At 44.1% G+C, this 12,903-nt stretch overlaps 1 protein-coding gene across 1 annotated transcript; it reads right to left on the bottom strand.

Annotated features, from left to right (window-relative positions):
* Window positions 1–9,612: 9,612 nt before the first annotated feature.
* On the bottom strand, window positions 9,613–10,536 carry LOC118628776 (olfactory receptor 2D3-like). The gene has a single exon (XM_036259725.1). It carries the CDS (start codon window positions 10,534–10,536, stop codon window positions 9,613–9,615), a length of 924 nt encoding a protein of 307 aa, XP_036115618.1.
* Between the last annotated feature and the right edge of the window lie 2,367 nt (window positions 10,537–12,903).

Below are 12,903 nucleotides of genomic sequence, written 5' to 3' on the forward strand. Positions count from 1 at the left end.
CTTTTTTATTAGGTTTAACATTTAAAGCTATTGTTTTAATTTGAATAATTAATTTATTTAGATTTTTCTTATTGAGTTGTTGGAGTTCTTTACAGACTAGGAATACCAATACAGTACTTTGTTATATTTATGGTAATAACGTTTTTCCAAATGCATTTGTTATTGTATTTTTTAGTATCTCCAGGGTAAGGATTTTAGACAGAGAAGTATTAAAGATATTTTTGTTGTGAAATATATCCATTTGTTTCTTCTTATTTCTTTCAGTGATTTTACTGTTAGGATGTAATTTTCTACTCTACCTTTTGATAACAATTTATATATTTTATTTGTTGTAATCATTTTATAATTTGCAGTCAAGTTTTATAGTAACTTTCTCATTTGTCTTGATATGGTAAGGTTTTTAACTTAGTTTTCATAAAGTTGCTACTTTCCTACTGCTATTTTAAAATAACCTACCCTTTTTCTGTTCATTTCTTCTCTTTTCATCATTACATATTATGGTCTTATAAATATAATATTAAGCTACATTTCTTGGCTATTCAGTTCTAGCTTCCTTCTATGTACTCTTTCGGAAGATATATGATTCTATTATCTACTTCATAAAGGCTCACTGGTAATTTCATTGTGAATATAGTCAACTAATAATTTCATATGTAATTGGGGCATTTTTTTTTTTTTTTTTTTTGCAATACTCAGCCACGCCTCCCAGAACACAGTACAGTGCTGCACTCTTGAACCCAGTCCCAGTGTCTTTCTTAAAATGACTATTTCACATCCGTAGTCTCAGCCGATGACCTTACTCCATCCCTCACTTGGAATAGGAGGGAAAGTATGGGCTGAGAAGTGGAAGGGAGGGAGATCGGAGAGGGCAGCCTCCCACCTTCACCTCTTCACACCTCCCGTGCCTGTCCCTGCACATGCCTGGCTTCCCCCCCTACAGCTGTCTGTCAAAGGCTGACTGCTCCACCACCACTCTGGATCCCAAACTCACTCCCCTGCCAAAGGATTTGCTCCTGCAGAATCCCTTTAATCTGAAACCACTTTCTTTGTTTCTTCTGGATCATTAACATAGGGATACAAGTGTGCTCATATTGTGCCAACATAAAGACAGTCGCTGACCCATTTTTTCAACTTCTCTTCAGAGAAAAAACAATCTCAAAAGATATGTCTATGCCCACTTTCTCCTCTGCGGGTTTTTTATTCGCATTTTAACCTCCTCCCAATCAAGCTCTGATCTCTTTCCATAGATCTGTTCTTTGTCAAAGTCATCATTGATATTCCAAATCAAGTGGTCATTTCTATATTTTTTTGTATACCTTTTAGCATGAGTGACACAGTTGACACTTCCTTTCTCTTGAAATTTTTCTTCTCTTGGCTCCCAGATATTTTAGAGACCTAATGGTTAAAAACAAAGTCCTAATGTCAGGCAGCCCACTCCAGACTCATGTCCCTCTTGTTTCCCATGATTTATGAGGGACATATGACTGAACTTCAATAAATAGAATGTGAGCAGATATGATGTGTGCTGTTCCTAAACCACAAAACTTACCAGTGACGACCTTTCTTCCTTCATCTTTCTGGTTGTTGGCTGCAGGATGACCCTGAACACTTCGAATAGCAGAACTATTTGGATCCACAAACCTGCCACTCTATCCCTCAACTAGAATGTATATATGTGAAACATACACTTCTACCTGTTAAGCCACTAGCGAGATGTATCTGTTAGAGCAGGGGTCAGCAAACATTGCCCTGGGCCATGTTTGTATTGTTTACCAAGTGTCATTGGAACACATCCATTTTTGTGTGGTCTGTATGGTCTGTGAGTATTTTCTCACTACAATGACAGAGGAGAGAAGTTGCAATGGAAACAGTATGGCAACAAAGCCTAAACTACTTATCTGCCCCACCCCTTTTTTGTTAAATCCTCACCTGAGGATATCTTTCCATTTATTTTCAGATAGAGTGGGAGGAAAGAAGGGAGGGTGGAAGGAAGGGAGACAGAGAGACACAGAGACAGAGCGACATAGAGAGAAACATCATGTGAGAGGGACACATCAACTAGTTGCCTCCTGCACAACCCCAACCAGGGCTGGGAACTGAACCGCAACCAAGGTATGAGCCCTTGACCCGAATCAAATCCATGACTCTCTGGTCTGACGGCCTACGCTCTAACCGCTGAGCCGAACTGGCCAGGGCTATTATCTGGCACTTTAAACAAAAAGTTTGCCGAATCCTATGTTACAGTAACTAGTGTTACCTTATATAAAGAAAAGTAGAACTAAAACTAGAAGATAACATAGGAGAACATTTATTACGTTGGGGGTGAGGAAGCCTCTCTTAGTAAAAAAAAAAAAAAAAAATCTATGTATGTACTCCTCCCCACTTCTTTTCTGCCTTCCTGCCTCTTACACCACCAGGCCGTTACCTGGGGTAGAGGTGGAAGGGATAGCTGCGGGGATGTTCCTGGAAGGGAGAACGCTTGGTGGTGTCCTAAGGGTTTTAAAGGTGGATATTTTAGGGAAGGTCCCAGGGAAAGATCTCAATAGAGAATTCAGCAGCTTTCCAGTTGTGTCCTTTCAGGGTCTAGCTCTCCATGGATTGATTGGTCGCGGCCAGGGCAGGGGGTCATTATCCAATGCAGTCGGTCCTGAGGTCAGCCATGGTGTTTCTTGTCTGGTTTTGCTGCCTTTCTGGGCCTGGAGCTGAAATACAACTGATGTTGTAGACCAACGAGACAGACCAGACTCAGACTCCGAACTGGGTTCAAATTAGGAGAGCTTTCTTAGCCATGCAGCGACTGTCCCATCCTACTCAGAGGAGAGAGCAGCCCCGAGCTCAGGGGGAGGGTTGCTTATATAGTTGTCTTAGCCCCTGTTAAGGAATTTGGATTAAGGGTATGCGAGCAAGCAAGCACATACAGAAGCAGATATTTGCAGTTAGCTGTTATGCCTGAGGGAACAATCAGTTTCTGTGTACACAAAGCAATGGTTATCTATACAATGCAGTGGTTATCTATTAGTAGATAGTTCTTGCCATTCCCTTAAAATCCAGGGGGCAAGGTCATGTGTTTGTCCTTTACATTCCCCACTGGTCTGAGGGTTAAATCAAATCTTTGATTCTAAAATGTCTTCAATTTCTTCCATTGTAGCTAGCCCCTGATATGGAGTGCTAAGAACCATGAGCTTAGCAACCTGTACTTTTTCTCTAAAAAATTGCATTAAGCGATTAATTAGGATTGGGTCACAAGTTAATATTAATAGGAGGAGGAGTAACGGGCTCACAAGGCCAATGATAAGAGTAGTGAACCATGGGGACCAATTAAAGAGGTTCTCATACCAATTCTTATAGGTGGATAGAGCCTGTTCTCGTTCATCTAGTCACTATCTAACTAATTTTATGCTTTCTCTAATAATACCAGATTGGTTAGCATAAAAGCAACAGGTTTCTCCTAAAGCCAAACAGAGAAGAAATAAACCTGTGGAATAATGTTAGCAAGAATACATAAGTCTTTGGTTCCAATGGGAAAGATGCAGGGAGTCAGTCCTGAGGAGAAAGCAAACCAAGTCCCGGGGGGAGCAGTTGGGGCCCAAGTTTCTTGTGATGAGGGGCATAATGGGGTTAGGGTGGTAGCATCCCCACATGAGTCCACATAAGGGGAAGAGCTTAGGTCATAGTTGCCGATGATGAAGCATGTCCCCTGTCCTTGAAGGACTCCGAGGGTCAGGCGGGGGCCCGTACCTTCATAGCAGTGGCCGCCCTTGAGTGCATCTAAATTGGGTAGGTGCTTTACTGGCAATCAGAGTCAGGAAAGAGACTAGGAGGAAACCCTGGAGAGCTTTATCTTCAGGGGATCCTCGGTCCGCTGTAAGGCCCATTGTTCAGGTATTTGCTCAGGGTGTGCTTTCTTTACCTGAGTGTGGTGAATCCAAAGTTTCCATCCTGCTACCTTCAGAGCAGTGGGCGTAGTCAGGATAACAGGAAAAGGGCCAGTCCAGCGAGGCTCGAGGGAAGCAGGCTGATGTGTCTTGACCCAGACCCAGTCACCAGGGGTGAAGTTGTGTAGTGGTATCTGGGGTTTCCCCAGCTGGGGTCTGGTGTCCTTGATTGGCTGTCGGGTCTGTTCTCTCAGCCTCTGGATTGCCTGCAAAGAGCTGAGGAGGTTATGGTTACCTAGGTTGGCTAAGACCTCGTCCCCGATTTTGGGTAGAATATGGGGAGGTCGGCCAAACATGATTTCAAATGGGGTGAAACCCTTAAGATAAGGGGTACAGCGCACATGAAGGGGGGCAAAAGGAAGGAGCCTTACCCAGTTATCGCCCATCTCAAGGTGGAGCTTAAAGTTTCCTTTAATGTCCTATTCATTCTTTCTACCTGTCCTGAACTCTGAGGCCTGTAGACACAATGCAATTTCCAAGTAATCCCTAAAGCTTTAGCTAACAATTTTGTGGTTTGAGCAATGAATGCCGAGCCATTGTCGGACCCCAGAGCTAGAGGGATGCCAAATCGGGGGACTATCACAGAGAGCAGTAACCGGGCAACGGTGGTTGCAGTTTCAGTCTCGGTAGGTAAAGCCTCAGTCCGGCCAGAGTAGGTATCTATGAAAAAAGCAGATATTTATAGCCATATTGGCCAGGGGCGAAGCGACCTCAGTAAAGCCGATTTCGCAGTGGTCACCAGGAACTGTGCCTCTTTCTCGGGTCCCGAGGTCTGTTGTTTCCCGAGGGTGAGAGTTGACTTGGGCACAGGCAGGGCATCTCCTTATTTCAGATTCTATCCGTCTGTTGAGGTTTGGGACATAAAAGTCCCTGGCTATGAGTCTGGAAAGTTTAGTCTTGCCAAGGTGGGTGCCCTGATGGAGCTGAGAGATCAGCTCTCAGCCTAGGGCCACAGGCAAGGGGATCCTCCCGTTGGGGAGAAGCCTCCAACCATGTGGCCCCTGGTTGCAGCTGAGCCTCCGTCCAAGTTCTTCCTCGTCTTGGGTATAGGAGGGCTCTTTGGGGAGGCTTTTTCTTGGAAGGACTGGAAGAATCTCTAGTGGCCCCACTGGTCTTAGGGCAGCCTCCTTGGCTGTCTGATCGGCAAAGGCATTCCCCTTAGCTTCAGGGGCGTCGGAGTTCTGGTGGCCCCGGAAGTGGATAATGGCCACTTTTGTTGGTAGCCAAATGGCCTCTAAGAGGGCAAGAATTTCTTCTTTATTTTTGATCTGTTTCCCTCCTGAGGTTAGGAGTCCCCTTTCTTGGTAGAGGGCCCCATGGACATGGGCTGTGGCGAAGGCATACTGGCTGTCAGTGTAGAAGTTTACTGGCTTGCCTTTTGCCCATCTTAAAGCCTGAGTGAGAGCAATTAGTTCAGCCCTCTGAGCTGAAGTCCCATGCCCTAGAGCCTGGGCCCAGATGACCTTATCTTGCGTGACTACTGCTGCTCCCGCATATCGGACTCCTTCCCGGATGAAGCTGCTCCCATCTGTATAGAGAGCATGCTCTGGAGTTGGGAGAGGGTTGTCAGTTAGGTCAGACCTCAGGTTAGTTAGAGTCTCAAGAATGTCTGAGCAATCATGAAGGGGAGCCTGATGGTCATTGTCAGGCAGCAGGGTAGCTGGGTTGAGGGTAGAGGTCTTCAGGAACTGGATTCGGGAGGAGTTTAAGAGGAGTACCTGGTATTGGGTGATTCATGCCTTAGACATCCACTGGTCCGGAGGGCTCCTGAGGAGAGCCTCAACAGAGTGTGCCCCAATAATCTGGAGGTCTTGCCCTAGGGTTAGCTTGGATGCTTCTTTAACTAAAAGAGCAGTAGCTGCTATGGCTCGCAGGCAGCTGGGCCAGCCGGAGGCTACCAAGTCTAATCTCTTAGATAAGTAGGCAACTGGTCTCTGCCAGGGCCCTAATGACTGGGTTAGGACCGCTTTGGCAATGCCTCGAGTCTCAGAGACAAAGAGCTGAAAGGGCTTAGTGATATCAGGCAGAGCTAGGGTCAGTGCAGACATTAAGGCCAATTTTAGTTTCTCAAAGGCCTGTTGTTCTATCTCAGTCCAGGTTAAGGCATTGTCCTTTCCCCCTGTGCTGGTATAGAGAGGTTTAGTGATCTCGGCAAAGCTAGGGATCCAGAGGCAGCAGTACCCTACAGCCCCAAGAAATTCCTGAACCTGTCTCTTGGTCGTGGGGGTAGGGATTTTCATGACCGCCTCTATCCTGCTATTGGAGAGGGACTGTTTTCCTTCTTTGAGTTCATAACCCATGTAGGTCGCGGTGGTGGTGCATAATTGAGCTTTCTTGGCTGAGACCCAATATCCTAAGTGTTCTAGCTCTAGTAGGAGTGCCTTTGAGGCCTCCTCACATTCAGAAAGAGAAGCGGCTGCTAGAAGCAAATCATCTACATACTGTAGCAGGGTGACATGTTGGCACCTTTCCCGGAAAAGCTGGGAGGTCCTTGCTCAAGGCCTCATTGAAGATGGAGGAGAGTTCTTGAATCCTTGAGGCAGTCGGGTCAAGGTCAGTTGTCTTGAGAATCCCCCTTCCGGATCAACCCATTCGAAGGCGAAGATGGGTTGGCTGAGAGGCAATAAAGGAATTGAAAAGGTGTCCTTGAGGTTCAAGACAGAATAGTAAACACAGTTAGGAGGGATCAGGCTCAGAAGCATGTAAGGGTTTGGAATCGTGGGGTGGATGGTTTCCACCCGAGTGTTTACTTCCCTTAAATCTTGGACCAGCCTCAAATCCTCAGTCCGAGGCTTCTTAACCGGCCGGCCAGAGGGGAGTGTTCCAGGCCGACTAGCAAGGCTTTTAAAACAAATGCCAACTTCTTGAGTCTATTAATATGCCTAGTTTGGCCTTTATGGAGATCAGGTATTGGCGGATGAGGTCCTTAGGTTTCTGTTGGGCCCCCCTCTTAGGGCAGTCCTTTTTCCAATGACCCCCATATTCTTTGCAGTAGGCCCATTGGTTAGGGTCAAGAACTGGTTGAGATTGTTGCCTAGGTCTCCGTGGGGTTGGCCCTATGTTTTTAGGCCTATTTCCCCTCTGCTCTTTTTGATTCTCTTGAAGAGGGGCTATGATTACTCTTGTGACTTTTTTAGTACTGCCGTTTCTGGGTCGTCCCGGTTGTTGAATGCTCTCTGAGCTATTTCAACTAACTCACTAACATTCTTTCCTTCAAAACCCTCTAATTTCTGGAGTGTCTTCCTAATGTCTGGGGCCGACTGGGTGACAAAAGCAATATTAATTGCCTGTCTATTCTCAGGGCCTCCGGGTCTATGGGAGTAAAGAGGCGATAAGCCTCCATGAGACGTTCAAGAAAGGCCGCTGGGGAGTCCCCTGCGGTTTGAACAGTCTCGCTCACCTTAGACAGAATAGTTGGCTTTTTGGCAGTTCCACGGAGGCCCTGGAGTAGAGATCGGCAATACTGGGGTTAAAGCCTCCTTACCTTGATCAGTGTTTGGGTCCTAATTGGGTCGGGTAGTTGGGAGGTAGTCTCCTATTTGGGCCGGATCTGTGAGGGGTTGGCCGTCTGGCCCGAGGACGAATTTTGCTGCCTTTCTGTGGATCCTGTCCCTCTCCTCGGAGGTGAACAAGACCTGCAACAATTGCTGACAGTCATCCCGAGTGGGCTGATGGGTGTGGAAGACTGTCTCTAGGAGAGATATTGAACCTTGGGGTTTATCAGAGAAGAAAGGGTTCTGTTGTTTCCAATTATACAGGTCGCTAGTTGAGAAGGGGACATAAATCATGAAGGGCCGAGTCTGGTCTCCACCCGGTGGTGGAGCAACCTGACGGAGGGGCAGCCGAGGAGTCTGGCGCCTGCGGAGGAGGGTTAGAAGGGGTGCCGCCACATGTATGGGAAGGACTGAGCGGCTAAAGGGCTTCAGCCTCTCCGGTCCACGGCAGCAGCAGGTGGCAGAGACTGATTGGCCCCACAGGGTCAGTGAGGGAGTCTTCTGGGGGACCTGAAAGAACAGGGTAAAGCCTTTGGGAGGGAGCAGAGCCGAGGGCTTATGAGGCTCCCGTGGAGGCTGGGCAATTAAAATCTTCTCCCTATTAGGGCACGATCATTTCTTAATATGATTAGGCTTGTCAATAGCAATGTCAATCCAAACATCGATGTGGGGAGTTTGGTCTGGGTGTCCGGAGGTCCCGTAGATGACGCCTCAAACTGCGAACAAAGAGCTTGAGTCAAGAGTGCCCTAGGAGGGCCAATTGACCCGGAAAATGGGCCACTCCAATTCGCACCAAGTGCGCAAGAATCCAGGGTCTGCTGAGATGCTGTAACCTGAGGCGCGCTTGGAAAAGGCTGAGAAGTTATTAAGGAGACATTGAAGAGGGGTCCTAGGTCCTGAAGGCCCCTGACCCATTTTGAAGAACACAGGCCGGCACAGCACAGAAACATAAAACACAAAAGGACAAACAAACAAGACAGACAAAAAATGAGACAAACCAAACCAGGGCCCAAAGCGAAGTCTTGCTACGGCCCTGGGGCTGGATCTCTGTGCTGCGTCCAGCAGATCCACTTCCCCTCACTCTGTAGAGATTCCAGAAACAGACTCACCAAGGGACGTCCCGTCTGCCAAACCGAACCTGGGCCCAGGGTTTCCAGATGCTCTCTAGATGGAATTTTGGAGTGGAGACAATTCCAGGGCAGAATGGCGTCTGGGGCGGAGGAATGTCTTCTCCAATGCCTTCCCCTAGACCACCCGTCCACTCCTGGGATGGACCTGTCTCCCAGAGTCTGAGGAGGTCAACCCGCCTATGTGGGGGACCTTGTTTGTCTATTTCGCTGGGGCCTCCAAATGTTGTAGACCAACAAGACAGACCAGACTCAGACTCCGAACTGGGTTCAAGTTGGAGAGCTTTATTAGCTGCGCAGCAACTGTCCCATCCTACTCAGGAGAGAGCAGCCCCGAGCTCAGGGGGAGGGTTGCTTATATAGTTGTCTTAGCCCCTGTTAAGGAATTTGGATTCAGGGTATGCGAGCAAGCAAGCATGTACAGAAGCAGATATTTGCAGTTAGCTGTTATGCCTGAGGGAACAATCAGTTTCTGTGTACACAAAGCAATGGTTATCTATACAATGCAGTGGTTATCTATTAGTAGATAGTTTTTGCCATTCCCTTAAAATCCAGGGGACAAGGTCATGTGTTTGTCCTTTACACTGAGGCCTCTAGGGAGGAAAGGTCAGGGGGTCCAAACCCCATGTCTAGAGATATGCTGGGGGAGGGAATGTCACCCCGGGGACAAGGTCCTACCCTACAATTGTCTTTTGCTAGGCACCCGGGGCTTCGTACCTTGGAGACCTTCTGGACCTGGCCCATTGTCCTTGCACTGCTCACGTCTGTCTAACTGCCTACCATACTTTCTTTCTTTCCTCCCTTCTTCTCTTTGTTTTTTCTTCCTTACTTTCTTCCCTTTCCTTCCTTCTTTTTCATTTTTATATTTCTTTCATATGTCTCTCAAGGTGCCTTGCTTTGAATAGGCAATTTGTTGAATGTGTTTGAGAAAAGAGAAGAGAAGAAAGAAAAAAAAGAGGAGGGATGAAATGAAATGAGAAAAGTTTACAAGAAAATCATTTTTCTCCATATTTCTAAAATTGTTATCACAATCAGAGACCCCCACCTTCAGAAAGACTATGTTGCAGTCACTCTCCTGAGAGCCCTTTTGACATCCTTGTTCCTCAGACTATAAATGATGGGGTTCAGCATGGGTGTCACTGCTGAGTAGAACACAGAGATAATTTTATCCCTTTCATTCATTACTTTGGAGTTGGGCCGCATGTAGGCGAATATTGCTGACCCATAGAAGAGGACCACGACGATGAGATGGGAGCCACAGGTAGAGAAAGCCTTGAGCCTGCCCTCCCCAGACTGCATCTGGGTCACAGTGGAGATAATATGCCAGTAGGAGACAAGGATCAGGGAGACAGGTGCTAGGATGATGGCCACCCCCATCCCAAAGATGGCCATTTCTGTGCTGTAGGTATCAGCTGAAGCCAGCCTCAGGAGTGCCGGAGGTTCACAAAAAAAATGGTTAATGATATTGTATTCTCGGTAGGGCAGACGCAGTGTGAATGTGGTGTCCACCAGAGAGGCAAATGCTCCACTGGCCCAGGACCCGGTAGCCAGCTGGACACACACCCAGTGTGTCATGATGGCGGAGTAGTGCAGGGGCTTGCAGACAGCCACATATCGGTCATAGGACATCACCGCCAGCAGCACACACTCTGTAGCGCCAATCAGAAGTAAAACAACCATCTGCATTGAGCATCCAGCAAAGGAAATGGTTTTCCTTTTTACTAGGAAGTGGACTAGCACCTGAGGGACTGTAGTGGTGGAAAAGCAGAGATCAGCAAAAGACAGGTGTCTAAGGAAAAAGTACATGGGCATGTGGAGTCTGGGGTCTTTGTGAATGAGCACAGTGATAAGCAGATTTCCCTGCACAGTCAGCAGGTAGATGATCAGAAAAAGGAGGAAGAGCAAGGCTTGTGTCTGTGGATCCTGTGAAAGGCCCAGGAAGATAAATTCAGTCACGTGGGTTTGGTTTTCTTCTCCCATGAATACCTATATTACTGTTTATAGGAAGCACCAAGAAAAGAAACATATATCAGTCAGTTATTTTAAAAAATCTGAGTAACTTACATATGTTATTAAACTGTATCTAAAACCGGGCTATTGCATTTTGTTCTTAACAACTTCCATATGTAGGAAGCAGAGTTCTCTTTTTGCTCAGTAATTCTGACAACTGAAAGACATTTCTGATTTTCTCTCTTCCTGAATTATTTAATGGCACCAGAGGAGCAGAAATTATTTTGAATATGCTACATGGCTGGGCTATATATAGTCCTGAGAATGCTAATGTTGTTCACTGTTCATCCGTCCTTTTATGTAGGTTTGAGAAGCAAACACAATGATGTTGTTTTAAGCCAGTTAGGATTTTATGCTACATCCTGTCTGATAAAATTTGTGAAGTCTGAGTTTTTCATCATATTTACAAAATAATCCCCAAGAAACACTGAACAACAGATGGGAATTTAAAGGAAAATGTAGAAGTGTGTGATCTTGGTCCTTAAACAAATTCTTCTGCCATATGTTTTCAATGTGAAGAGGGTGCTGAGAACCATCAGTAAGAATAGCTGCTTCGTTGGTCATTGCATTTAGTAGCATCTTTCAACTACACCCTCATTTGTCCTCCACACTTTATCTCTCTTTGGCAATAGTGATGCTAATTATCATGTATTAGATTCTCTCCTGGTGTCAATCACTATTAATACTTTCTATTACATCCTTTACTTTTTAATTTTAAATCCTCTTTAAGTTTGTATGAAGTAGTTATAATCATCCCCCGTACACAGATGGTGACACAAAGACTCAGAGAAGTTTTCAAACTGATTCCTCTAAGCCTCCCTCATTTGTTTGGTTGCTGCAGTTGTTATTCTTTCTTGCTCAATAACTGGTTGCAGAGGAGGTGAAAAGTTCACCTAATTCTCTCTGCCTGTTCCCCTCACCACTCCTTGCAAACCATCCCACAGATGTTCTCCATTTGAAGGGTTTAGGGCTAATCTGCTATGGCAGAACTCTCTGTAGGCACAAAAATAACAGTTAGGCATATTTTGACAGATATTTTTAAACATTTGGAGGGAGGGTGTTGTCCACATCACAATAGAAAGAATGAAAGAAACAAATATTAAGCAAAGTGATAAAGATTATTTGAAGATAATTTGATTGTATATCTTTTTACAAATTTAAAGAGGCAATTCAAGCTTATGATGACTGGTAAGAAGTGTGATCTGGTACAAGATGAAGTCACTGAGCATTCTTGTATTAGATATTCATACCAAAAATAACCAAGTAGAAATTTTAGTTAAAAAAGTATTTCCAATGGTTAAACTTAAAGTGCACACTTAAGAAGCATTTAATATCTATTTGCGAAAAAACGATGAAAAATGATGTGTGAGTACATGATTAGACACACTGATCTTATCAATACAACACAGTTTTATAAAGATGTTAATTTCATCTGAATTTATCCATAAATTTGCTAAAATTCTTACTAAATTCACAGAGGATTTCTGGTAGAGAACTTAATAACCTTATTCTAACTTTAGATGAGTAATTTTATGATAGGAAATGAGATGCAGAAAAGAAAAATGAAGGAGTAAAGTAAATATATCCTATCAGATATAAAATATATAGTATATTTTCCCTCTGTTGTTGATATAGTGAATACTGAGCAGGCATAAAACAGTTGTCCAATAAATATATTATAGAACTAAACCAGATTTTAGTATGTATGAAAATTTAATAAATGACAATCATGGCATCTTAAGTAAATATATTACTTTACAAAAAGTATGGACAATTGCTTATTCACTTCAGAACATATGTATACATCTATATTTATACACATATATAATACATTTATATTTAAACATATTTATACGTACATGTAATGTAAGTATAAGCAACAATTAATTCTTAGTGAATCACTGATCTTACTTCCAAAAGTATTTATGTTTTTTTTGACATGATGTAGTCTATCTGTATCCTTATCACCTATCTATCCAATCTTTGGATGATAAAAGTTTTCTTAAACATGTACATAAAAAAATCATAAAGAAAAACAAAATTGACAAATAAAAAATCTATGTAGTGAATACCACTATAAACAAAATTTTAAAAATTAAATAAATCTGAGAAAATATTTGCAAAAAAATAAACAGAAAAATTTTTATTATTTCTAAAATATACGACCTCTTAAAAATCTATAATGAAAGATGTGCAAAGGATTTAAATATCCAATTAACAAAAATTAAGTAAATCTGAACAGTGAACATTAACGAATACATGTACATTAGAACAACAAATGAGATAGATTTGCCTTTTAGGTAAAACTTAAAATGCTATTACATCCAAGCATGGTGA

This window comes from Molossus molossus, unplaced genomic scaffold, assembly GCF_014108415.1.
Source record: "Molossus molossus isolate mMolMol1 unplaced genomic scaffold, mMolMol1.p scaffold_m16_p_13, whole genome shotgun sequence".
Taxonomy (NCBI): domain Eukaryota; kingdom Metazoa; phylum Chordata; class Mammalia; order Chiroptera; family Molossidae; genus Molossus; species Molossus molossus.

Excerpts from the sequence above, each read along its gene's own strand:
- LOC118628776 (XM_036259725.1), bottom strand. The coding sequence starts at position 10,536 with ATGGGAGAAGAAAACCAAACCCACGTGACTGAATTTATCTTCCTGGGC.